The following is a 27689-nucleotide window of genomic DNA, read 5'->3' as shown; positions in this document are numbered from 1 at the left end:
GTTAAACTTGGCAGACTGCCGGATGTTTTCTTTTGACAGCTGAGTGAGCAGAGAATTCTCTCTACTTGTTATATGAAAGAATTGGCAAACTTTGCCATAGATCGTCAGAGGGGTTGAATTGAGATCATAATTTTTTAACAATTAATTGTGCAGCTCTACCCCTTGGGGTCGGCTCTCACTGATACTGGGCCCTTTTCTTGAGCTCTTGATGGGGACTATTGCTCAGCGGCTCTCCCCCCCACTTTGAGTGGGATCTCTTTAGCAATTATTCCTTTGGTTAGGCGTACCTCTTCCCTGTGGAAACACACAGGTGTCTCTTCTTGCCACTCCAGTAGCACCCACACATGAACCAAGTCGTATTCAGCTTCCGTGTCTACAATGTAGGCCCGGTGCCCTGGGGTCAGAGCTCTGACCCACTTTCTAATCTCTCTCTCGATGTGTTCACCCCCTGAGATCTCTAGAACAGCGCCTCACTCCAGTTTAGCTCCCTGACTCCTGCCATAGCCAACCGCAGGGACCTCCCATGCGGATTGTGGCTCTTGTCTAGGCTGGCTAGGGTCCGCTGTAGATGGCATCCCGGACGAGCCTCCAAATGTAGCACAACCCCCTTGGGGACTGATTGGATTTACCTGCTCATCTGCATCGCCATGACCCTGCGAACATTCCAACCCACCTGACACTTTGGGTTCAGACATCATTGCACCACCTTTAAATAATAAGACGACACTCAATCCATTTATTTTCCTTTAAAGTTTACTGGACTACTTTAGTTAAGGTATGATTGCACAAAAGAGTTAATGGATCAACTGAGCTTGGGATAGCAGCACAGACTCTGTTGAGTGACTCCTCAAGAAAATGGCAGTTAAGACAAAGGCAGTTGGCAAAAACAGATTATTATATACACATATGTACAATAGAGTACAACTTGAACATAACCTGAAAGGATAAGCAGGGGTTAAGTATCAATTCTGACAATACTTCTAGAAAGAGAAACCCAGGCCACCCTGTTTAAAGTGGTTGTATGCTCAATTTTTTAACTTTTACCTACAGAAAAGCCTATAATAAGGCTTACCTGTAGGTAAAAAAATATCTCTTAAACCTGTACGGTTTAGGAGATATTCCCCTCGGTATGCGCCGCTGACTGCAGCGGCGCATGCGCACAAGGGGGTTCTCGCCGTGAAAATCCGGACTGAAATCTCCCGCGCGCATGCGCGGGAGTGACGATATCGCGGCTCCGGCCACTCACAGCGCCAGAGCCGCGATACCCGGAAGAAACGCCGAGGGAGCATGTCAGCTCCCTCGGCGTGGATCGGGCCAGATGTCGGGGCCTCGTTCTAAGGTAAGTATTTCATAATGAGCTAGTATGCGGTGCATACTAGCTCATTATGCCTTTTGCTTTGCAGGTTTAAAAAAAAAAAAAAAATTGCGGGTTTACTACCCCTTTAACCTTCAAACCTAATGAGAGATGCTAAACATGGATGGTATAAGGGCCCTCTAAGTAGCAATGACAGAATGTCCCTGTTGGACATCTGATCGTCTTCACTGGCAATCAGAGCTCAATAGTTGTATCCAATAAGGTTTAGTAACAGAGTGGTAATATATCTGGTGATGAGTGTAGCTAAAGATGCTTATGTATGGTATTCAAATAAAGGTGCAGTGAAGTGTTCCCAAGGTAAAGCTGTTTGTGCACAGCGTTCCAGTGAAACAAGAGAAAGGTTTGCAGCGATGGGCAAAGGCCCTCTCAACAATGACCAAACTGATTTGATGCCTTCCTTCCAGCTGACGAATCCCAGCTGGACATACTGGCTGTGGACCCGCTTGTGACGATCACCCGTTGCAGAGCACAAAGCGTGGGTTGCTGCAATGTAGAGGCAATGCGGGTCAGATGTCTGATGAACAGCAGGCAATGCTGGACCCCCTCTCGGTCATGTCGGAAAACTGTAGACCGCGTTGTAGGCCGCGACCTCTTTCTCCTTGCATTTAGAGATTCTTCATTAGGGATGAGCCAAACACCCCCTGGTTCGGTTCGCAGCAGAACATGCGAACAGGCAAAAAATTTGTTCGAACACATGAACACCGTTAAAGTCTATGGGACACGAACATGAATAATCAAAAGAGTTAATTTTAAATGCCTATATGCAAGTAATTGCTATAAAAGTGTTTGGGGACCCGGGTCCTGCCCCAGGATGTTTTTGCGGGAGCGGTGATCTTTTAAATGCTTAACCACTAGAGATCTGCGCTATAGCCGAATGACGGCTACACCATGGACCTGCATTGCCGGGACTACATCTATTGATGTCGTCTTGTGCAGGAGTAGCCTGCCCCTGCCCCTGAAGGCCCCAGCTGTGATTAAATACCACCAAAAGAAAACTCTATTTGTAGGGAAAAAATGACAAAAATTTAATTTGGGTACAGTGTTGTATGAACGCGCAATTGTCATTATAAGTGCGTCAGCGCCAAAAACTGAAAACTGGTCTGGGCAGGAGGGGGGTTTAAGTGCCCAGTAAGCAAGTGGTTAAAGTGAAACAATAAAAATGAAATATTCCTTTAAATATTGTGCCTAGAATATGCCTGTAAAGTGGCGCATTTTTCCCGTGTTTAGAACAGTACCACAGCAAAATTACATTTCTAAAGGAAAAATTGTCATTTAAAACTGCTTGCGGCTTTAATGAATTGTCGGATCTTGGCAATATAGCTAAAACTCATTGGAAAAAAAAAAAAAAAGAGCATGGGATCCCCCCAGTCCATTACCAGACCCCTCTGGTGTGAATATTAAGAGAAACCCAAACAAATATTTTTTTTTTTTAATTGCATTGGGGTCCCCCTAAAATCCATACCGGGCCCTTCGGGTCTGATATGGAAATTAAGGGGAACCCTGTGCCAAATTTAAAAAAATAATGGCGTAGGGGTCCCCCCAAAATCAATACCAAACCCTTCGGGTCTGGTATGGATTTTAAGGGGAACCCTGCTCCAAAATAAAAAAAAAATGGCGTGGGGGGTCACCCTGAATATCCATATCAGACCCTTATCTGAGCTTGCAACCTGAAAAGCCACAGGAGAAGAGGGGGGAATGAGAGAGCGCCCCCTCCTAAATCGTACCAGGTCACATGCCCTCAACATGGGGAGGGTGCTTTGGGGTAGCCCCCCAAAGCACCTTGTCCCCATATTGATGGGGACAAGGCCCTCATCTCCACAACCCTTACCTGGTGGTTGTGGGGGTATGTGGGCAGGGAGCTTATCGGAATCTGGAAGCCCTCTTTAACAAGGGGACCCCCAGATCCCGGCCTCCCCCCCTGTGTGAAATGGTAACAGGGTACAAATGTACACCTACCATTTCACAAAAAAGGGTCAAAATGTTAAAAACAACAAGACACAGCTTGGGGACAAGTCCTTTATTAAAAAATAAAAATGTCCCACGATGTCTTCTCGCCCCCCGGACTGAAAAAGAAAAAAAAAAGCCGCCTCAATGAGAGGCTCCCGCCATGTGACGCTTCTGTGCTTGTGATAGTTCTTATATAACTTAGGGAGGGGCCACTCTGACGTACCCGGGTGACCCCGCCCCCTCTGACACCACAGGGACTTCCCTATGGCTTTCCTGTGGCGTCAGAGGGGGCGGGCCACCCAATTACATAAATGGGTGACCCCGCCCCCCTCAGATTCCGATAAAACCCCTGCCCGCATACCCCCACAACCACCGGGCAAGGGTTGTGGGGAAAAGGCCCTTGTCCCCATCAACATGGGGACAAGGTGCTTTGGGGGGCTACTCCAAAGCACCTTCCCCATGTTGAGGGCATGTGGCCTGGTACGGTTCAGGAGGGGTGCTTTCTCATCCCCCCTCTTTTCCTGCAGCATGCCAGGTTGCGTGCTCGGATAAGGGTCGGGTATGGATTTTGAGGGGGACCCCTACACCCTTTTTTTTATTTTGGCGCAGGGTTCCCCTTAAAATCCATGCCAGACCTGAAGGGTCTGGTATGGATTTTGGGGGGGGGATCCCTACGCCATTTTTGTTTTCCCCTTAATTTTTCCGTTCCCCTTAATTTCCATATTAGACCCAAAGGGCCTGGTATGGATTTTAGGGGGCCCTCACTCAATTTTTTTTTTATTTTGGTTCAGGGTTCCTCTTTATACTCATACCAGACCCAAAGGGCCTGTGAAAGGACTGGGGGGATCCCATGCTCTTTTTTTCAATGTGTTTTATCTATATGCCGAGACCCGACAATTCATTACAAGCAGTTTTAAAATGACAATTTTTCCTTTAGAAGTTTCATTTTGCTGTGGTACGATTCTAAACACTGGAAAAATGTGCCACTTTACAGGCATACTCTAGACACCCCCCAGGCACAATATTTAAAGGAATATTTCATATTCATATTTTTATTGTTTCACGTTAAGCATTAAAAAAATCACTGCTCCCGAAAAAAAAAAAATGTCATTGATACTTGTCCCCTGGGGCAGGACCCGGGTCCCCAAACACTTTTTATGACAATAACTTGCATATAAGCCTTTAAAATTAACACTTTTGATTTTTCATGTTAATGTCCCATAGACTTTAACGGTGTTTCGGTGGCTTTCGAATCTGCCGCGAACACCGCATATTGTTTGCTGTTTGCAGAACATCCAAACAACCAAAGTTCGGCCCGAACTTCTGCTCGAGCCGTTCGCCCATCCCTAATGAGGTATTACAGGCTAAAACTCAAGTGGTTAAATTGGACCTTCACCCAAAAGACAACTTTTTCTCCTGGTTTCTCCTTTCCAGTGGCAAAGTTAGATGAGGTAGGTGTCAGTAGAGCAATGGATGATGTCAGTTTTTGGGAGAGCACTGGTGCTCAGTAGGGAGAGAAAGGAGGCACTGCTGGTCAGTGGGGAGAGAAAGGGGGCACAATAGGGGGCACTGGTGCTCAATGGAGGAACAAGGAGGGGAAATGGTGATCAGTGGGTGGAGATGAGGGGATCTGGTGCTCAGTGGAAAGACATGGGGAGCACTGGTGCTCTGTGGGGAGACAAGGTGAGCACTGGTGTTCAGTGGGGGGGACAAGGGGGGGAACCGGTGCTCAGTGGGAGGACAAGGGGGCACTGGTGCTTAGTGGGGGGACAAGACAGGCACTGGTGCTCAGAGGGGGGACAAGGGAAGCAGTGGTGCTCCATGTGGGGACAAAGGAAGGGCAGTGGTGCTCAGTTGGGAGGAGAAAAAGAGCACTGGTGCTGAGTGGGGGAACAAGGGGGACACTAGTGCTCAGTGGGGATAGAAAGGGGGCACTGCTGCTTAGTGGGGGGACAAAAGGGGCACTGATGCTCAGTGGGGAGAGAAGGGTGCACTGGCATTCAGTGGGGAGAGAAGGGGGCACTGGTGCCCAGTGGGGGAACAAAAGAGGGTTGCTCCTTGGGGAGACAAGGGGGCACTGGTGCTCAGCGGGGGGACAAAGAGCACTGGCACTCAGTAGGGGAACAAGAGAGGGCACTGGTGCTCAGTGGGGAGACAAGGGGGCACTGGTGCTCAGTGGAAAAACAAAGGAGGCACCAGTGCTGAGTGGGGAGACAAAAGAGGGCACTGGTGCTCAAGGGTGTGAGCAGGGGGCGCTGGTGTTCAGTGGGGGCACTGGTGCTCAGCCGTGGAACAAGGGGGGCACTGGTGCTCAGTGGGGAGAGAAGGGGCACTGGTGATCAGTGGGGGAACAAGGTAGGCAGTGGTGCTGAGTGTGGGGGGACAAGAGGAGCCCTAGTGCTCAGTTGGAAGACAAGGGGACACTGGTGCTCAGTGGGGGTACAACAAGTGCACTGGTGCTCAGTGAGAAGAGAAAGAGGGTACTGGTGCTCAGTGCGAAGTCAATGGGAGCAAAGGTGCTCAGTGGAGAGGGAATGGGGCACTGGTGTTTAGTGAGGAGAGAAAGAGGGTACTGGTACTTAGTGGGGAGACAAGGGGACACTGTTGCTCAGTGGGGGGGGGGCACTGTTGCTCAGTGGGGGGACAAGGGGAACTGGTGCTCAGTGGAGGGACAAGGGGAACTGGGGTTCAGTGGGGGAAATGGGGGAGTCTTGGTGCTTAGTGGGGGACAAGGGGGGCACTGGTGCTCAGTGGGGGGGGGCACTGGCTCTCAGTACCTGACTGCTTGATAGCATCTGGAATCCTGGAGATAAATCATCCCCTCTCTCACTGTTCTTGTCTGCCTGTCTTTCTCCAGTGCCAGCAGCAAAAGAAGATTGCCTCTACTCACTTATCTGCTGGGCTCCAATGGATGTCATTATCTAATGCAGAGCCCAGCAGAGAAAGGCTGTGGTGAAAGTCTTCCTTTGCCACCAGCTCTTTGTTGACTTGGCTGAGCTGTCTCTGCACTGGCATAGCTCCCAACTGTCCCTGATTTGGAGGGTTTGTCCCTGATTTCGAACATAGTCCCTCTGTCCCTCTTTCATCCTCATTTGTCCCTCATTTTGGTCTGATTTATATAGTTGTATATAAAACGCACCACTTATCTTTTAAAAAAATGAGTTTTTCACTGCTAAATCTTTCATCCCATTTCTAAATTGCTGCATTTGAAAATTCCAAAACACAGAATAAAGGAATAGCAGTGTTAAAAAAGCACCTGTGGGTTCAACCAATAATTTTTTTTGGCAACAATTCTGCTTTAACGGGGTGTGGCAAAGGGGGGTGTGTCCTATTCCTACATACTTTTGCTAATTGGTGTCCCTCATTCCCTCAGAATGTTGGGAGGTACACACTGGCATCTCTCCAGATGTGCCGGCCACAGGAATAGCGATACCACTGTCAATATTTCTGTCAGTAGTGGCGCCCCTCTTAATGCGGCACCCCAGGCACATGTCCGTCCTGCCCCCCAGTTTTGGCCCTGATCCTCCCTCTCTCCCCCACAATTTGAAAAATGATTCCTTATTCCTTTTTAATGCTGCATCACAGCATGTCCTTCTTTCTTGCCCAGGGGAGAATGACGCAGTGCCCCCCATCAATGTGGATGTTTCCACAACATGCAAAAAAAGTGCATCTCTTATGCAGGCATGCAACCGTACACGTGCCAAAATGCATGCTAGCATAGTGCCGTGTGTTTTGGTGCCGTGCAACTTAAAAAAAAAGGAATATGCACTTTTGTGCGATTTTCACATTAAGACTGGGTTCACACTGATGCGGGTGCGGGTCACAGCAGGGGGCCGGCTGCGTGTCTGTTCATCGATTCAGGTGTGCATCAGGTCCGAATCTTTGCCTGAATTCGCACCTGAAACAGAGCCAAAGAGGCACAGGACCCTTTTCCAATGTGGAACGCGGCCTCCCCCGGAACCGTGTGACCGGGTCCACTGAGAGCTGATCACACTCTCCTGTTATGCGAATTGGATGCGGGGAAACCCACCTCCAATTCGCATAAGTGTGAACCCAACCTTAATGCAGGCCATACACGGTCAAATTTCGAACAAATTTTCTTTTCAAAAATCTGATTTTTTTTTTTGTGATCTGATGGCGCCACCATTCATTTTCGAAATTCGGCCGACCGATCCTTCAATTTCACCCTCGCGTTGCTACATAAAAGAATTTTCCGTGCCGGGAATCTTCTTTTCTCTCCGTAAATTTTCTTTTCTTATTACATTTCTCGCACGATTCTCCCATCATTGATTAGAATATCATTTGTTTTTCCAAAAATTCCCAACATGTCCGATTCCTCAAATTTGATTTCCGCACGAAAATCGGCTGTTGGTGCAGCCCCACTAATGGTGTGAAATTCATACGAAAAAATTCTTACGAAAAAATTCTTACGAAAAAATTCTTAGATACGATTTTCGAAAAATAAAATTCTTTCAAAATTCGAACCGTGTATGGCTGGCATAAAAGGCAGCCTATTGAAATCAATGGGCTGCCTAAACAAGACACACAAAAAATTGCACAAAAAACGCATGTGTACTATAGAGCAGTGGTCATCTACCCTGTCCTCAGGCCCCACTAACAGGCCAGGTTTGCAAGATAACTGAAATACATCACAGGTGATATCAATTGCTGCTCAGTGACTGCAGTATTCTAGTCTGCATCTCCCCCAAGGTAATACATAAAACCTGGCCTGTTAGTGGGTCCTGAGGACAGGGTTGATGACCACTGCTGTCATGGCCATCTTTAATATTGATTGGATCCTGGGCAAGACTTTTCTTGCCCCCCCCATGCAGTTTCACTCTCCACCTGCTCTGAGACATACAATAAATAGCAGCTAGACTGAAAATCAGTTTACTGAATCAGATCAGGCAGCTATTGCGATTGGTTGTCAGAGGTTACAGTGTATCATTACCGCTCACTGATTGGTTGCCAAAGATACAGCACACATTATGCCTCACTGATTAGTTGCTAGAGGTTACAGCACATGATTTCTGCTTGTTAATTGGTTGCTAGAGATTACTGTGGATATGACCTCAGGGGGGGCTTGATATACATATCAATGCCACCGGCCACCGCTATTTACATATGAATTCCGGTAATTTACATGTAAACACAGTGTCTGCATGTGAGTCATCTGTACACCACACTAGGGCAGAGCTGAGCTGCATTGGTAGCAGCACTTTACACTGAGATATTGGGACACAGCGTGGGACTAAAACCTCAAGGGACGGGAGAATTGAAATCAGGATAGTTGTCAAGTATGAGGTAGCTGCTTTGGGCCCCACAACAATGACAGGGCCCAGGGAAGCTGCCCCTTTTGCCCTGCCTTAAAGATGGCCCTGACTGCTGTAGAACTTACGTAGATGTGAACGGAGCCTAACTATTCCTTTATCTATCCTAATTGATTCAAAAATTATCATTAGATACACTTTAATTTCTGATACCTTTGGGATGTCTTTGTGTCCTCTTGTGCTTTGCAACCTAAGCAGTTGCCCTCATCCCCCTCCCCCACCAACAGGTATTTCTATGAAGTTCTTACCTGTACAGAGTCTTGAAGCTTCTGAAATTTTCATCGCCTCCCCTCTGTATTTATATGGGTGTTTGCTTTACACATTTCCTCCCACACCAAATCCCCTCCTCAATGAGGGCGGGGAACCTGGTCTGACTTATCCCTAACAATCCATCCAATCCCTAATTATCCGGGGGAGGGGGGAGGGGCTGTGTTATGTCAGAAGACTGTAATTGAATTTTAGGATATACAAAGTTTATATTGTCAACTAGTTCAACAGAACTTTTGATATATTATAACAATGATGTTATACATGTGCAGACAATATATACAATGTTATACATGTGCACATACAGTGCCTTGAAAAAGTACTCATAACCCTTGACATTTTCCACATTTTGTCATGTTACAACCAAAAACCAAATTTTATTGGAATTTTTTTGTGATAGACACAACGTGGCACATAATTATGAAGTAGAAGGAAAATGATAAATAGTTTTTCAAATTTTTTACAAATAAATATGTGCGAGTCAGTACTTTGTAGAACCCCCTTTCTCTGCAATTAGAGCTGCAAGTCTTTTTGGGGATGTCTTTACCAGCTTTGCACATCTAGAGAGGGACATTTCTGCCCATTCTTCTTTGCAAAATATCTCAAGCTCTGTCAGATTGGATGGAGAGCGTCTGTGAACAGTAATTTTCAAGTGTTGCCACAGATTCTCAATTGGATTTAGGTCGGGACTGTGACTGGGCCATTCTAACACATGAATATGCTTTGATCTAAACCATTCCATTGTAGCTCTGGCTGTATGTTTCGGGTTGTTGCCCTGCTGTAAGGTGAACCTCCGCCCCAGTCGCAAGTATTTTTCAGACTCTAAGGCCGCGTACACACGCGGGGACTGTTCGCTCAACTTTGTTCGTCAAACTGTTTGACAAACAGTCCGCTCAAAATTAGCATGAACGGACTTGACTACACACGACGAACGAACAGTCCGCTGAAACCTAGCGCGATGACGTATACAGCACGTACGACGGGACGAGAAATTCGACGTCCAATACACTGCAATGCAACCTTCCGCCGTGAAAATCCTTTCTGAGCATGCGCGCAACTTAGTTTGTCGAACAAGCCTACACACGAGGGGACTGTCCACTGAAACCAAGTTTCGGCGGACAGTTTTTCGGAAATTCCGAAAAACTTTGTTCAGCAGACTGTTCGCTGAAACAGTCCGCTGAAGCCCACACACAAGCGGACTGTCCGCTGAAACACTGTTCAGCGGACAAAGTTGAGCGAACAGTCCCCGCGTGTGTACGCGGCCTAACAGGTTTTCCTCTAAGACTGCCCTGTATTTGGCTCCATCCATCTTCTTGGGACTCTGACCAGCTTCCCTGTCCCTGCTGAAGAAAAACATCCCCACAACATGATGCTGCCACCACCATGTTTCACGGTGGGGATGGTGTGTTCAGGGTGATGTGCAGTGATAGTTTTCCACCACACATAGCGTTGAATTTAGACCAAAAATTTCAATCTTAGTCTCATCTGTGTCCCCCACATGGCTTTTCGCAAACTTCAAACAGGACTTCTTATGACTTTATTTCACCAATGTCTTTCTTCTTGTCACTCTTCCATAAAGGGCAGATTTGTGGAGAGCACGACTAATAGTTGTCCTGTGGACAGATTCTCCCACCTGAGCTGTGGATCTCTGCAGCTGTTCCAGAGTTACCATGGACCTCTTGGCTGCTTTTCTGATGAATGCTCTCCTTGCCCGGCTGGTCAGTTTAGGTGGACGGCCATGTCTTGGTATGTTGGCAGTTGTGCCATAGTCTTTCCATTTTCGGATTATGGATTGAACAGATCTCTGTGAGATGTTCAAAGCTTAGTTCAAAGATTATTTTATAACCTAACCCTGCTTTATACTTCTCCTCAAATTTATCCCTGACATGTATGGTGTGTTTCTTGGCCTTCATGATGCCGTTTGTTCCCCAACAAACCTCCGAGGGCTTCACAGAACAGCTGTATTTATTCTGAGATTAAATTGCACACAGGTGAACTCTATTTACTAATTAGGTGACTTCTGAAGGCAATTGGTTCCACTAAATTTTAGTTAGGGGTATCAGAGTAAAGGGGGCTTAATACAAATGTAAGCCACACTTTTCACATATTTATTTGTAAAATAATTTGAAAACCATTTATCATTTACCTTCCACTTCACAATTATGTGCCACTTTGTGCTGGTTTATCACATAAAATCCCAATAAAATACCACGACACTGCAACCTCTCCCAGATACTCTAGCTGGAGTGCAGGAATGAGCCCTGCTGCAAAGCAATGCATCACAAATTGTAATTACACACCCCTGTTAAACAGGGGCTGAAAAATTGGGCTGTGGCATCACCCAGAACAAAAAATGTTCTTCCAAGAAATCAGCGGAGGAGGAAGAGGATAGACAGTCAACATAACAGAACAGTCTCTCAGCATCAGCATAGGCAGTCTTGAATGGATGTGATATTTCCAAAAAAATTATTCGGTTACATCAGCTTCAGGTGCTTGGTAGCTGTTGGTGATCCAAGACTGATTCATCTTTATGAAGGTCAGTCGATCAACCGAGTCGATGGACAGGCGCACCCTGTGATTGGTTACAAAGCCACCAGCAGCACTGAAGGTGCGTTCCAAAATAACGCTGGATGCAGGACAGGCCAGTAGCTCAATTGCATACTGTGCAAGCTCTGGCCAGTGATCCATCCTCAAGACCCAGTAAGCTAGAGGATTTTCGGTGGGAAAGGTGTCCAAGTCTGACCTTGCCCCTAGGTATTCCTGCACCATGTAAATCAGACGCTGGTGATGGTTGCTGGAACCGATCATACCTTGGGGCTGCGGACTAGAAAATTGTCTGAACGCATCGGTCAGATGGCCACTTTCTCCACCGCTCCTTCTGACCGATGCCACAGCAACACGTTGTCCAGGACCAAGAGTTTGTAACCTCCTAGACTCTGGGAACGCGTTGCACAGACCTTTCTGCAAGGCCTCTCGGAGATGTCTCATCCTCTGGTCCCTCTGCGATGGCAAGATACGGTCCGCAACCTTACCCTTGTACCATGCATCAAGGAGAGTGGCCAGCCAGTAATGGTCCCTCTCCTTGATCCGAAGAATACGAGGATCCTTCCACAGGCTTTGCAGGATCAGGGAGGCCATGCAGCATAGGTTAGATGAGGCATTCAGTCTGGAGTCCTCTGGGTCACTAAGGACAACATAATCCACAGCTACCTCCTCCCAGCCACGTACAAGTCCACGGGTTTCTTGGGACTGTAAATCCTCCCTACAAGACTGCTGCTGCTGATGCTGAGTGCCAGGCTCCACCTCCATGCTGACACAATCATCCTCCTCCTCCTCCTCCTTGTCCTCTTCCTGTGTGATGCGTGGGACAGCAGGAACACTGTCTGGATAAAGGGGGCTTCGAGAGGCAAGGAAGTCCTCCTCTTCCTGCCTCTGTTCTGCCTCAAGTGCCCTGTCCATTATTCCATGCAGCGTATGCTCCAACAGGTGGACAAGAGGTACAGTGTCACTGATGCATGCACTGCCACTGCTCACCATCCTTGTGGCCTCCTCAAACGGTGACAGGACAGTGCATGCATCCCTGATCATGCCCCACTGGTGTGGTGAGAAAAAACCGAGCTCCCCTGACCCTGTCCTGGTGCCGTAGTCGCACAGGTACTCATTGGTGGCCATCTGCTGCGTGTGCAGCCGCTGCAGCATGGCCAACGTTGAGTTCCACCTGGTGGGCATGTCACATATAAGGCGGTCCTTGGGCAGGTTCAACTCCTTTTGGAGCTCAGCCAGCCGAGCACAGGCATTAAATGATCGGCGGAAATGCACACCTGCTTCAGGACATCCTGTAAGCCGGGGTACCTGCCCAAGAACAGCTGCACCACCAGGTTAAGGACGTGAGCCACACAGGGCACATGGATCAGTTGTCCCTGTCGGAAGGCAGAGAGGAGGTTGGTGCCATTGTCGCAAACCACCAATCCTGGCTTAAGCTGGCATGGCGTCAACCACCTCTCGGCCTGCCCCTGCAGAGCTGACAAAATATCTGCCCCAGTGTGGCTCCTGTCTCCCAAACAAACCAGCGCAAACACGACATGGCATTGTTTTGCCTGCGTGCTTGTGTAGCCCCTTGAATGCCTACGGAGCACCGCTGGTTCCGAGGACAGAGCACTGAAAGAGGCCATGGAGGAAGAAGAAGAGGAGGGGGTGGAGGCGAGAGGTGTGTCACAACCAGTAGTAGCATTTTGGAGGCGTGGTGGCGAAACAACCTCCAACACTACTGCACCTTGTCCTGCATCCTTCCCAGCTGCCAGAAGAGGGTCCAATGGGCCGTAAAAGACAGGTAACGTCCCTGTCCATGCCTGCTGGACCATGAGTAAGTGGTAATATGCACCTTACCGCTGACCGCCCTGTCCAGCGAGGCAAGGACATTGCCTTCCACATGCCGGTAGAGAGCCACAATCGCCTTCCGTGAGAAAAAGTGGCGTATGGAGACCTGCCACAGAGGAACCGCACATTGCACAAACTCACGGAAGGAGGCAGAGTCTACCAACTGAAAAGGTAGCAGTTGAAGTGCTAGCAATTTAGCCAAGCTAGCATTCAACCGCTGGACATGTGGATGGCTGGGAGTGAACTTCTTTCTACGGTCCAGCAGCTGGGGCAGGGAAATTTGCCTGCTACAATCGGACGTGGGTGTACTGCTAGCAGAGTGCCTGCAAACACTTGGCTGTGACACACCTAATTCTACACCTTCATTCCTCTCAGTGCAGGTTTCAGAGAGGACAGAAGGTCTAGTGGGGTTGGAGATCCTTCGGCGGCAAGATTGACATGTCGCTGGCCCCGTCACCTGGTATGGACTTAAAGGGGAAGCTCTACGCCGAAAAAACGGCGTAGGGGTCCCCCCCAAGGTCCATATAAGACCCTTATCCGAGCACGCAGACCAGCCAGTCAGGAAAGGGGGTGGGGACGAGGGAGCCCATTACCCTGTGACCCCGCCCATTGTCCCTATATAAGTCGCCGTGCAACACGTCCCTGTCATTATGGCCAGAGACAGCGTCGAGTCAACATCTCAAGGAAGAAGAAGAAGAGAAGGCGGCAAGGCAGCGACAGCAGCGACAGAAGACCGCCAGTAAAAGAGCTGGAAGAAGGAGCAGAGGCCCGGCAAGAAGAACCGAAGAGGGGGACAAGACCCCCGAAGTCGGAAGAAGAGGCGGTGACAGAAGACCGGGCCACCGCTAGTAAAAGAGCTAAAGGAAGAAAGTAGAGGCCCAGCAAGAAGAACAGAAGAGGGGAAAAGACCCCCGAAGAGGGGGACAAGACCCCCGAAGTCGGAAGAAGACCCCCGGGCAGCGACGAAGAAGAAAGCCGGGCTCCTCCACTAGTAAAAGAGCTAGCAAAAGAGCAGAAGATAGCAGAGAAGTCCGGCGAGAAGACCCCCCAAGATGGATGAAGACCCCTGGAGCTGTGCAATAAATGATTTTGAAACCTTGTGTTGTGTTTTATTTACATTTTTTTCACAGGTGAATGGGTAGGGGTACATTGTACCCCATACTCATTCACATAGGGTGGGGAGCCGGTATCTGGGGGCTCCCTTATTAAAGGGGACTCCCGGATTCCGATAAGCCCCCCTGCCCGCAGACCCCGACAACCAACGGCCAGGGTTGTCGGGAAGAGGCCCTTGTCCTCATCAACATGGGGACAAGGTGCTTTGGGGTGGGGGGGCTGTATGGCCCCCCTTCCCCAAAGCACCCCCCCATGTTGAGGGCACGCGGCCTGGTACGGCTCAGAAGGGGGGGGCGCTCGCTCGTCCCCACCCTTTTTCCTTACCGGCTGGGCTGTGTGCTCGGATAAGGGTCTTATATGGACCTTGGGACCTTCGGTCTGTACGGGCGCCCAGGGGCACTTTTTTTGAGAGTGGTAGTTTCTTACTATACCTATATGTGAATTTGTTGTCTAAATGCTGTAAATGTTTTTTTCTGGGTATGTTTTTAATCAATTTTCTTTTTAAAATAATAAAATGAATTTATTTATATTTACATTATGAAATGTGGTAGACTTGCTTAATTTGATACTGTTAAAAGTCCCTGAGGCTGGTTACCTTACAGCCTTGTCTGTACCCCCCCTCTATAAAAACTAAATCCAGGAGTATGCACACAGGGCAGCCGTCAGGGTAGAAAACAAACCGTATTCTGAGACTGTAGAGAAAGCTAATGGAGAGGCGCCTCTGGGTGCAATAGTTTTATACAAAGAATTTAATAAGAATCAATATATGCACTCACATGTAAAAGTAGGTAAACAGGCATGGTATGTAAGTCTCGAGTGACACTTTCTCCAACACTGTATTCAGTCCATCTATCCAGGCTGATAATCACTTCCACCAGCTTCGGAAGGCGGCCTCGAAACAAGGCTTGAAGCACAGGATACAGGCGGCTCAAGGGGATGTCGTCATCAGCAGTACAACACGACTTTAAGTCGCCCCAGGCCAGGCGACTTTGGCCATGGCCAATCAGAGAATGCGCTCTCAAGTGGGAACTCCACGCCAAATTGAAAAAAAAAAACGGCATGGGTTCAGCCACGTCGCACAACCGCAAATTTGTCAGTTAAAGCGACGCAGTGCCGAATCGCAAAAAGGGGCTTGGTCCTTTAGCTGGAAAATGGTCCGGAGCTTAACCACTTTCAGACCGGACCATTTTGCTGGCTTAAGACCAGACCACTTTTTGCGATTCAGCACTGCGTCGCTTTAACTGACAATTGCGTGGTCATGCGACGTGTCTCCCAAACAAAATTGACATCCTTTTTTCCCCACAAATAGAGCTTTCTTTTGGTGGTATTTGATCACCTCTGCTGTTTTTATTTTTTTGCGCTATAAACAAAAATCGAGCCACAATTTTGAAAAAAAACGCATTCGTTTTTACTTTTTGTTATAATAAATATTCCCCAAAAACATATAAAAAACATTTTTTTCCCCTCACTTTAGGCCAATACGTATTCTTCTACATATTTTTGGTAAAAAAATTGCAATAAGCGATTATTGATTTGTTTGCGCAAAAGTTATAGCGTTTACAAAATAGGGGATAGTTTTAATATTTTTTTTTTACTAGTAATGGCGGCGATCAGCGATTTTTATTGTGACTGCAACACTATGGTGGACACATCGGACATTTTTTACACATTTTTGGGACCATTGTCATTTATACAGCAATCAGTGCTATGCAAATGCAGTGATTCCTGTGTAAATGACACTGGCAGTGAAGGGGTTAACCAGTGGGTGACAGTGTAGCGGTTAAGTGTTCCTAGGGGTGTGTTACTAACTGTTGGGGGCTGGGCTTTCTTTTAGTGAACACTGATCTCTGCTCCAATCAAATGGAGCAGAGATCAGCGTCACTTGTTGCTAGGCAGAACGGGGGAGATGCTGTTTACAACGGCATCTCCTAGTTCAGCCACCCCGTGAGACGATCGCGGGTATGCCCGCGACGATCGAGTCCGCGGGACCCGCGACCGGACTCACGGGGGTCCTGACCGGCATGGTCGCGATGGCAGGGCGGCATTTAAAACTGGACGTACCTGTATGCCACTATGCTTGCCCGTGCCATTCTGTCGATGTACATCGGCGTGCGCCAGTCGGGAAGTGGTTAATATTATTTTATTTTTATTTATTTTTATTTTTTTTTCTATTATATATATTTTTTGCCATAATTATTATCTCATTATTATCTTATTATATTATCTTATTATCTTTTCTTTCTCTCTCTCTCTCTCTCTGTCTCTCTCTTTATATATATATATATATATATATATATATATATATATATATATATATATATATATATATATATATATATATAATTTTTTTTTTTTTTTTTGGATTTTTTTTTTTTTTTTTTCATATGTCATATCCTTATATACTCCTATATATATTTTTTGTTTATTATGTCGTTTCCTTTTAAGTACCCTTAATGATTCCACTGCCAATGACGACATCCCCTTGAACTATATAGTTGGATATAAAATGCAATATTTATTTTTCAAAAAGGGTTTTCCAGTGCTAAACCTTCATCCAATTTTTAAATGGATGCATTTGTAAATTTCAAGAGCCAAAAAAAAAACACTTGTGGTTTTAACTAATCTTTTATTTTTTGGGGTTAATTCCTACATACTTTTGATAGTAGGCTTCCCTTATCCCAATTCCAAAAAGTTGGGAGAAATGTCTAATGCCACATATACACGATCGGACTTTCCAGCAGACTAGGTCTGACGGACTTCCCGACGGATTTTCGGCGGAGTTCCGACGGACTTTCAGAAAGAACGGACTTGCCCACACACGGACTAAAGTACATTCATTTTGAACGTGACTCCAACGGGACTAGAAAGGGAAGTCAATCTCGCAGCTTTCGTCGGCGAGATTGACACCTTGCGAGCCACGTCGCTTGGTATGGATTTTAAGGGGAACCCCCTATGCCAAAAAAAGGTGTGGGGGTCCCCCCAAAGTCCATACCAGACCCTTCTCCGAGCACGCAGCCTGGCCAGTCAGGAAAGGGGGTGGGGATCAGCGTGTGCCCCCCTTGAACTGTACCATGCCGCGTGCCCTCAACATGGGGGGGTGGGTGCTTTGGGGAAGGGGAGCGCCCTTCCCCAAAGCACGTGTTGATGAGGACAAGGGCCTCTTCCCGACAACCCTTGCCGTTGTCTGTCGGGGTCTGCGGGTGGGGGGCTTATCGGAATCCAGGAGCCCCCTTTAATAAGGGGGTCCCCAGATCCCAGCTTCCCCCCCTATGTGAATAAGTATGGGGCACATTGTACCCCTACCCATTCACCTTGGGGAAAAAGTGTTAATAAAAAAACACACTACACAGATTTTTAAAGTAGTTTATTAGGCAGCTCCAGGGGTCTTCTTCCGACTTTTCCACGCTTTCCGGTTCTTCTCCCGCTCTCTCCCGCTCTCTGGCCTCTTCTCCCGCTCTACGGATCTTCTGCTGGGCTCCTCTGCTATCTTCTGCTCTTTTGCCGCTCTTTTGTTGTCCCATCAAAATAACTCAACACACAGCCATTAATGTCTAAACTGCTGACAGCAAAAGTCAGTACACCCCTAAGTAAAAATGTCCAAATTGGACCCAAAGTGTCAATATTTTGTGTGGCCGCCATTATTTTCCAGCACTGCCTTAACCCTCTTGGGCATGGAGGTCACCAGAGCTTCACAGGTTGCCACTGGAGTCCTCTTCCCCTCCCCCATGATGACATCACGGAGCTGGTGGATGTTGGAGACCTTGCGCTCCTCCACCTTCCGTTTGAGGATGCCCTACAGATGATCAATAGGTTTTAGGTCTGGAGACATGCTTGGCCAGTCCATCACCTTTACCCTTCATCTTCTTTGGTAAGGCAGTGGTGGTCTTGGTGGTGTGTTTGGGGTCGTTATCATGTAGGAATACTGCCAAGCGTTCCAGTCTCTGAAGGGAGGGGATCATGCTCTGCTTCAGTATGTCACAGTACATGTTGGCATTCATGGTTCCCTCAATGATCTGTAGCCCCCCAGTGTCGGCAGCACTCATGCAGCCCCAGACCATGACACTCCCACCACCATGCTTGGCTGTAGGCAAGACACACTTGTCTTTGTCCTCCTCACCTGGTTGCCCCCACATACGCTGTCACCATCTGACACCAAATACGTTTATCTTGGTCTCATCAGACCACAGGACGTGGTTCCAGTAATCCATGTCCTTAGTCCGCTTGTCTTCAGCAAACTGTTTGTGGGCTTTCTTTTGCATCATCTTTAGAAGAGGCTTCCTTCTGGGACAACAGCCATGCAGATCAATTTGAATGCAGTGTGCGGCGTATGGTCTGAGCACTGACAGGCTGACCCCCCACCCCTACAACCTCTGCAGCAATGCTGGCAGCACTCATACGTCTATTTCCCAAAGACAACCTCTGGATATGACGCTGAGCACGTGACCTCAACTTCTTAGGTGGACCATGGCGAGGCTTGTTCTGAGTGGAACCTGTCCTGTATGGTCTTGGCCATCGTGCTGCAGCTCAGTTTCAGGGTCTTGGCAATCTTCTTATAGCCTAGGCCATATTTATGTAGAGCAACAATTATTTTTTTCAGATCCTCAGAGAGTTCTTTGCCATGCGGTGCCATGTTGAACTTCCAGTGACCAGTATGAGAGAGTGAGAGCGATAACACCAAATTTAACACACCTGCTCCCCATTCACACCTGAGACCTTGTAACACTAACGAGTCACATGACACCGGGGAGGGAAAATGGCTAATTGGAGAAAGAGAAGAGAAAGCCAGACTGCAAGGGGTCAAGAAGGTTGTTTGCAATGAGGTAGGAGCTCAGACAGTTGCAGTCTCGGTGTTCTGAAAGTTTAGAGGTAAAAAGGAGCAAGGAGATGGATTTTAAGCTGTTCAGGCTGGTGGGTTCCAGTGAGGGCTTTTTAAGTATAGGGTGACCAGTGTATGATTTAGAAGGGAGGGGAAGGTGCCAGCAGAGAGCAAGAGATTGAAGATGTGGGTGAGGGAGTATAAGATGAGTAAGAGGGTGATAGTAGTAGTTTACGGGAACAGGGTTTAAGGGAAAGGTGGTAAGGCAACTGGGTGTGCAGGAGAAAATGCCCTCCTCCAGGCAAATGAGAAAGCATACAGTAGATGAGTCACAGTTTATGATCTTTAGGATATGGAACCAATGGACATTTTATGATGGGTGTAGGTACGTGTCACCGCATTCAGGTACATTCACCCACACCCACCCGAACTGCTATCTGATATCCTAAATGTTCTATGAGCCTTCCAGGTGGATAAGCTTATCCTATTGACATGAGAGCGCTGATGTTTGTTGGATACGTGGCCACGCTATATGATCTCCTCAAGACATGTTGTGCAACAGTAATTCAGCTCTGACTGGCTGTGATTATACGAGACTGGAGGCTGGAGCGAGACCTAAAGAACCTGTTTCCTTATCAGAGGATATCTGCTAAGTGTTTTTCCTGTTTCCTATTGTTACTGGCATCTACATAAAGAACTCATTGTCAGCATTCATGCCTATGGACAAGTGGGCATTGTTTGGTGTTTTATCTCCACTTGCTGCATTAAATGAGATTCCCACTATTGTATACATGAATATCATCAGATTTATCCGCCTAATTAAAGAAGAACTCTACCTCTTAGCCCTTGTACACACAGTCGGACATTCCCGTGGACAATGTCCGATAGGACCGTGTTGTCGGATAATCCGACAGTGTGTGGGCTCCATCGGAGTATCCGACGGACCAAGTTTTCCAGCTGGGCTATAAAATTTTCCGACAACATGATCCGATCGGACTTTGTCCGATCAAGTGTAGAGAATTCAGATCGGACAAAGTGCCACGCATGCTCAGATCAAATTCCTAGACCAAAGCTATTGGCTACTATCCTGAACGTAGTCCCGTCCTAACGAAATAACGTCATCACGTTAAGTACGATCGGATTTTCTGACAACTTTGTCCGACTGTGTGTATGCAACAGTTTCGGACACAATCCGTCGGACAAAATCCGACGGATTTGGTTGTCAGAATGTCCGACCGTGTGTACAAGGGCTTATAAGTGTAAGCAAGTACTCTGCAATGGCTGTCCCAGTCTGGGAATCTATGCAGGCTAATATGTGTGTGCTAGTGTTGGGTGAACCAGGCCCAAACTAGTGTTGGGAGAAGGGCCTGGTATGGATTTGGGGGAGGTGCCCACGCCATTTTTTTATTTTTTCAATAGCCGGGTGCTGGCAATTTCAACTGTGAGTCATTGTAACCCCTTAGCGCACATTTGAGTCCTCGGCTTTAACCACTACAGATCCGCACTATAGCCAAATCACTCGCTGGATCACAGATCCCGACCCCTTGCCACGTGATCAGCTGTCAGCCAATGACAGCTGATCACGTTTAATGTTCATTATCTAGACATCCTGTGAGAAGGCCTGGCTCGCAGTCTCTGCTCTAATTCATCCCAAAGGTGTTCTATCGGGTTGATGTGCAGGCCAGTCAAATTCCCCCACCCCAAACTCGCTCATTCGATGTCTTTATGGACCTTGCTTTGTGCACTGGTCCAAATTATTTGGTGGAGGGGGGATTGTTTTTCAAGGGTTGGGCTTGGTCCCTTAGTTCCAGTGAAGGGAACTCTTAGCCCACGTACACACGGTCGAAGATTTTGCCAACCAAATCCGTCTGATTTTGCCCGTCGGATTTAGTCCGACGGATTGTGCCCAAAACTGTTGCATACACACGGTCGGGCCAAGTTGGCGAAAAATCCGATCTTTCAGAATGTGATGATGTAATTTCGTTACGATGGGACTACGTTCAGGCTAGTAGCCAATAGCTTTGATGTAGGAATTTGATCTGAGCATGCGTGGCACTTGGTCCGATGAAAATGCTCTACACATGATCGGATTAGGTCCGTCCGGCCCAGTTGGTCGGGAAATATTTCCAACATGTTGGAAAATTGGGTCGGACGGAGATTCGGACGGAATCAGTCCGATGCATACCACACACCGTCGGATTATCTGACGACACGGTCCGATAAGACTCATTCTGACAGATTCTCCGACCGTGTGTACAAGGGCTTAAGGTGTCAGCATACCAAGACATTTTGGACAATTTCATGCCCCCAACTTTGTGGGAACAGTTTGGGGATGGCCCCTTCCTGTTCCAACATGACTGCCCACCAGTGCACAAAGCAAGGTCCATAAAGACATGGATGAGCGAGTTCGAGATGGAGGAACTTGACTGGCCTGCTCAGAGTCCTGACCTCAACCTGATAGAACACCTTTGGGATGAATTAGAGCAGAGACTGCGAGACGGGCCTTCTCATAGGATGTCTAGATAATGAACATTAATTAGGATAGTAGGTTAGTCTCAAAAGAGGCCTCCTCAGCACCACTTATCAATCCCAGCAAGATTTTATCATTTGTATATAAGAGCAGAGACTACAAGCCAGGCTTTCTCGTTCAACATCAGTGCCTGACCTCACAAACAAGCTTTTGGAAGAATGATAAAACATTCCCATAGACACACTCCTAAACCTTGTAGACAGCCTTCCCAGAAGAGTTGAAGCTGTTATAGCTGCAAAGGGCGGGCCAACTCAATATTGAACCCTACGGACTAAGACTGGGATGCCAATAAAGTTCATTTGCGTGTAAAGGGAGGTGTCCCAATACTTTTGACAATATAGGGTAGTTACTTCCTGCTTTAATATGGTTTTAAAAAGGATATATTTTTTTAAATATATATTTTTATTTTTAGAATTGCAGGATACTTTACTACAAGAGCCATTATCAGTACCCTTGTCCCGGGGTAATCTGTGGGGTTCAGTGACATATGGACATTCAGGGCCTGCTATGCATATAAGGAGTGTGGGATCCGTGGGCCAAACTGATAGCCCAGGAGACAACAGGTTCCAGGACAAATCGTAAAATCCAGTATAGACTGGTACATGCCCCCGGCAGTTTGGAAGGGTATGTTTTCAGTGGGGGGCACTGGCAGTCCATATCCAAGATTCCTCTATTTTGGTAGCAGAGTGAGTAGCACAATCAGTGTTTAAAAGCAGAAATATGCCCTTCTCTGACAAGTATGATACAAAACCTAATTAGTTTTTCAAATTATACTGAGTAGATTATGCCTACAGTGGAAATAGACTGCAAGTTCTTGGAACCAGACAGGAATTGTAGTAAAAAAAGAGCCTCCTTAATGTCTTCAAACAATACACTTTATCTGTAGAACTAAATTGTCAGCTCATGTGATTAAAACAGTAAGCTTTAGAATTATTTGTGTTCCAAACAGTTGCACACAATAAATCTGAGGAATTGTTCTCTGCAAATACTTTTTATTTCACTTTTTTTCAGCAACTTCTGATACATTCAGTAATATTTCAGATAAAATCTCACACCTCCCAACAAAAGGAAAACACTACAATTAACCAGGCAAGGCGAACGGCTGGAGGGATGTCGGGGCTGGTAACACAGGCGAGAGGCTGGAGGAGTCTCAGGGTTGGTAACACAGGCGAGAGGCTGGAGGAGTCTCAGGGTTGGTAACACAGGTGAGAGGCTGGAGGAGTTTCAGGGTTGTTAACATAGGTGAGAGGGTGGAGGAGTCTCAGGGTTGGTACCACAGGTGAGAAGCTGGAGGAGTCTCAGGGTTGGTAACACAGGCGAGAGGCTGGAGAAGTCTGAGGGCTGGTACCACAGGTGAGAAGCTGCAGGAGTCTCATAGTTGGTAACACAGACAAGAGCTTGGAGGAATCTCAGGGTTGGCACCACAGGAGAGAGGCTGGTGGTGTCTCAGGGTTGGTACCACAGGCAAGAGGCTGGAGGAATCTCAGGGTTGGTACCACAGGCTGGTGGCGTTTTTTGCAATTCTGTCAAATTTGAGCAGGTCATTATTTTATTTTTTTGTAAGTGTTTCATGGCTCATAATTTGGGACCAATTTGGAATGTTGTTGCCACATCCTCCTGTGCGACAATCCCAACATGTGGCAAAGCAGGATGTTCACACACAACCAAATAGAGGGGTTGGCCAATGAACACAGATTTTGCCCTTTGACAGAACCCACCTGACTCCTGCCACATCTGGATGGGAAAACATAGATGTGTAATTTTTTTTGGCGGTCTTAAGGATATGGTTTTTTCGAAATGTGAAATTTGATGATGAACTTGAATATTTCTTCTGTTATGTTCTTCTGAGGTTTACCAGCAGAGCTGATTCTTTGACTCTTCCTGAGGCGCGGAGTCCCCGTAGACCTCCACCTCGCACAGGTGCAGGTATTCACTGCGCCCCGGGATCACCACGCTGACGTATTGACCCTCCATCCCGTTGCAGCAGAACGTTGTCACAGGATCAGAAACGCTGGTGACCTTACCGCACCTGTTGAAAGCAAACAAGGATCAACACAATGATACAGAAAATGCCACTAATACACCTATGGGCAGTGGTGGCCCATCCATAAGGGGATCCATGCGCCCGGCCCCTAATCTCCATGCAGGGCGCCGGACGCATGGATTTCAATGTTGTTGTTTTTTTTTATTTGAAGCACATGATTAGAGTCTAAGGCTCTAATTGGCATACAAAAAGGGTGGGCCCAGGGCACAGAGCACTGCGCCCTGAGCCCATCATAGCAAATTAACATTTGCTATTGTCTGGCCTGGGAGGAGACTCAGGAAATCAGGAAGCGGGTCTTAAGACCCGATTGGCTGAGAGGAGAAGCGATCCTAGTGAGCGCAGAGGAGGACGCGATGCAGGGTGAAGCCGACGTGAAGCTGCCCGAGGAGAAGACGCAGGAAGGAGCCAAAGCTGGCCGTGACCTAGATGGGGTAAGTGTGGGGCTGGTGGGTGGACAAGCGATCGTCTGGGGGGTAGACTGATCGACTGACTGACTGGACGGGAGTGGTGGGTGGTTTGTTTGCGCCCAAAAAAAATAGAGCACCAGCCGCCACTGCCTATGGGAGATTTACAAAATGGTTCCAGAAAAAAATGTCTATGTCTATGGGGTTGATTTACTAAAACCGGAAGGTGTAAAATTTAGTGCAGCTCTGGAAAACCAATCAGCTTCCAGGTTTTATTGTCAAAGCTTAAATGAAGAAGCTGAAGTTAGAAGCTGATTGGCTATCATGCACAGTTGCACCAGATTTTGAGTGTTACGGTTTTTATAACTATCCGCTTAACATTGATCTCCAGGACCACCAAGAATTGGTAAGAACTTTGTCAATGCACAATAAAAATGGCAAAGAATACAACTTTTAGGCCAGGAAGCAGATGATCGCCAAATCCTGGCAGCAGCCCACTCTGCCAAACAATGCATTACTGGCAGCATTACTAATGAGAAGCTGATAGCTATTCCTAAAGAACATGTCAATCCAATGCATGAAAAAGTCTCCTGTTCTCTTTGTATTGCTTCCCTAATAAAAAGCTGACCACGCTAGGCTTTAGAGCACAGCATGGTCAATTCTCTAGCTATGCTGGGAGCTCAGCCTGCTCTTCTCCAATGATCAGACCTGTGCTGACATACCTTGCCCCCGCACAGCCATTCACTGTGAAGATCAGTGTGCTGTTGTTTCTACTTGTCCAGCTCTCTAAGCTCCTTACACAGAGAACAGAGGGTATGTGATCACTTATAAAAGAAAGGGGAGGGTAAATGTGTTTATAATGTTTTTTTATATGTACAAATGTTTTGACTTTCATTTCTATGGTAAACTGAATGGATTGTTTTACAAAGTGAGGGTTCTCATATACTTCATTCAGTATTTGTTGATTGGTTGATGAAAATATGGTCTCCTTGGGTGAAATATCTTAGATCCAGTGGATTGACCCCACGCGGTTGCATCTCTGATGTTGCCCCTTCTGCTTTGCCGCTTTTTTACCCATGATGAACCAGGAAAATCATTTTTAGGTCTTGGGAAACCCCTCCTAAATCCAGAACGTCACCTTTACAGATAGCTAAAAAAGATCATTGGTGTTGTTCCACTGACTCTGCCATGTGGTGTTGACTCCAGAATTATGTAGGCACCATCATATGGGAGGTCATTCAACCACAGCTCCGAAAAACCCTTAGCAACCCTTGGCGGTGAGAATGGCTACCTAGCGGTAAGTCCATTTTTTTTCTTTTTAACTCTACCCTCCTATTTTTCATTGGTCTCTAGTTCTTTATCCTTCTGCTTTTTTCTTGTTGCTCTCTTTTTATTGCACAATTCTCCTCCTTACTCTCTAGAATTTACATATTGGATTTTGTGGGACCTGATAAGCTGGCCTATCCATTGGGTGCCTGATGATGGATCATGATTACAATGACCATCCCTTCACTTGTGCTCTTTGTGCATTTGCTCACCTATGTATTCTCCATGTTGGGAATAGACATGTGCGATTCCTTTCGTTCCGAATGAGTTTAACGAATTTCGACAAAATCGAAACATCCGAATTAACGAAAACACGTTTAACAAATTTATCCGAATATTCTTAAATTCGAAAAATTTGGAAATTTGAAATGTGAAAATCGGAAAACCCGAACATTCGAAAATTTGAAATAACTAACTAGGAAAATATAGGTTTTGGAATTTCCTTTCAAATTTGGCTGTTCGTGAACGTAACGAATACGAATTTATCTAAAGTCACAAGTTATCTGAAATAATGAATGCCGTATGTAAAGGAATGGAACGTAACGCATTAATAATAATAAATAACAATAATAATAATTAAACCTTTTTATTATTATTATTTATTATTAAGTCATTCCGTTCCATTTGTTTAGATGCGGCAATCGTTATTTCGGATAATTCATAACTTCGAATAAATTTGTATTTGTTACGTTCACTAACAGCCAAATTTGAAAGGAAATACCAATACCTATGATTTAATAGTTAGTTATTATTAGTTAGTTAGTTAGTTATTATTTAGAATTTTCATATTTTGTTCTTTAGAATTTTCGGATTTTCAAATTTACAAATTTTTGGATTTACGAAATTTACAAATTTTCGAATTTACGAATTTTCCAATTTACAAATTTACAAATGTACGAATTTAGGAATTTACACATTTACAAATTGCGATCATAACGAATGACCCGAAAAACAAAAAAAAAAGGATGAAATCAAAATCAAAACGAACACATTTTTTGGCAGTGCACATGTCTATGGGGAAACCAATGCATTATACAAAGCTCTTTGTGTGATTGACTTTGTGCCCCATCAACACAGATTGTAACTTTGTTATACAATTGTTTCATGCAGGGTTGGGGGTGTTTTGGTAGTAATTTTTTACAATTTACATTCGTTTTTAATTTTAATTTTATGTTTTTATAATTACCACTGGGTATAGCTAAATTATGCTAGATCTTGGGAATGGCCTTTTTTGGAAATTTTACTCATTTTTTAATTTATGTTTAAAAATTTAAATTTTTTAATATTAATTTTAATATTTAATCTTAATTTTAATACATTTTTTTCACAACACTGTTGGGAGGGGGTCTTTGGTAAACTATTAAGGGTCTAGACCCCTGATGTCTCACTTTTGAGACAAAGGGCCTGAGGAAACACAATCCCCAGTTTCTTTCTGCAGCCTCAGCTTCACTGCTGGTGAATACATGGGAGCAGTGGCAGCCCATCCATCAGGGGCGCCCGGGAGCCGCCCTCTCTATCCACGGCCGCCACATCCTAATTAATGATCCCTGACCGCTACCCCTTATTTATGCATCTGGCCCCTTTCAGGACATCGGGCGCATCAATTACAGCGGCAGAGGGTGTGTTTTCTGAAGCACCTGATTAGAGCCAGAGGCTCTAATAGGCTTCAAAATAGGGTGGGCTTGTGGCGCAGAGCACAGCGCCAGGAGCTCACCCAGGTGTTACAACAGCGAATGAACATTCGCTGTTGCAACTCTGATCCTCCTCCCCGCCAATCAGGAAGTGGGTCTTATACCTGTCCCCTGATTAGCGAAAAGGACAGGCGATCCTATTGGATGCCTAGGAGGAGGGGAGGAGACACACGGCAGAAGTGAGAAGCAGGAGACACAGGAGCCACTGCCCGATGCCCGCCGCAGCCTGATGTCTGTTGATGCCCAATCCCCGCCGTTGTCCGATGTGCCTGCCGCCGCCTGTTCCCCGCTGCTGCCCAATGTGCCCACAGCGGCCTGATCACCACCACTGCCCGATGTGCCCACCTATGCCTGATCCCTGCCACTGCCTGATGTGCCCGCCTATGTCCGATCCCCGCCGCTGCCCGATGTGCCTGCCACCGCCCATTCCCTGCCACTGCCCAATGTGCCCACCCCTGCCTGATTCCTG

General features: G+C 46.6%; 2 protein-coding genes across 2 annotated transcripts in view; both read right to left on the bottom strand.

The window, feature by feature from the left end:
* The window catches only part of LOC143997909 (fucolectin-like), a 32217-nt gene extending 23266 nt beyond the window's left edge, over positions 1-8951 (bottom strand). The window contains exon 1 of the mRNA XM_077493730.1: positions 8901-8951. The gene's annotated coding sequence lies outside the window, so the exon portion shown is untranslated. The remainder of the gene's footprint in view (positions 1-8900) is intronic.
* A 13776-nt stretch (positions 8952-22727) lies between these two features.
* Positions 22728-27689, bottom strand: part of LOC143997914 (fucolectin-like) — a 29084-nt gene continuing 24122 nt past the window's right edge. The window contains exon 3 of the mRNA XM_077493736.1: positions 22728-23784. Within this exon, the coding sequence (XP_077349862.1) occupies positions 23607-23784 (178 nt within the window). The 3' untranslated portion in view covers positions 22728-23606. The remainder of the gene's footprint in view (positions 23785-27689) is intronic.

Source organism: Lithobates pipiens, unplaced genomic scaffold (assembly GCF_037356315.1).
Source record: "Lithobates pipiens isolate NorthernLeopardFrog02 unplaced genomic scaffold, aLitPip1_a1.2 Scaffold_19, whole genome shotgun sequence".
Taxonomy (NCBI): domain Eukaryota; kingdom Metazoa; phylum Chordata; class Amphibia; order Anura; family Ranidae; genus Lithobates; species Lithobates pipiens.
The sequence above is the reverse complement of the archived record's forward strand: the minus strand, read 5'-3'. Positions and strand labels throughout refer to the sequence as shown.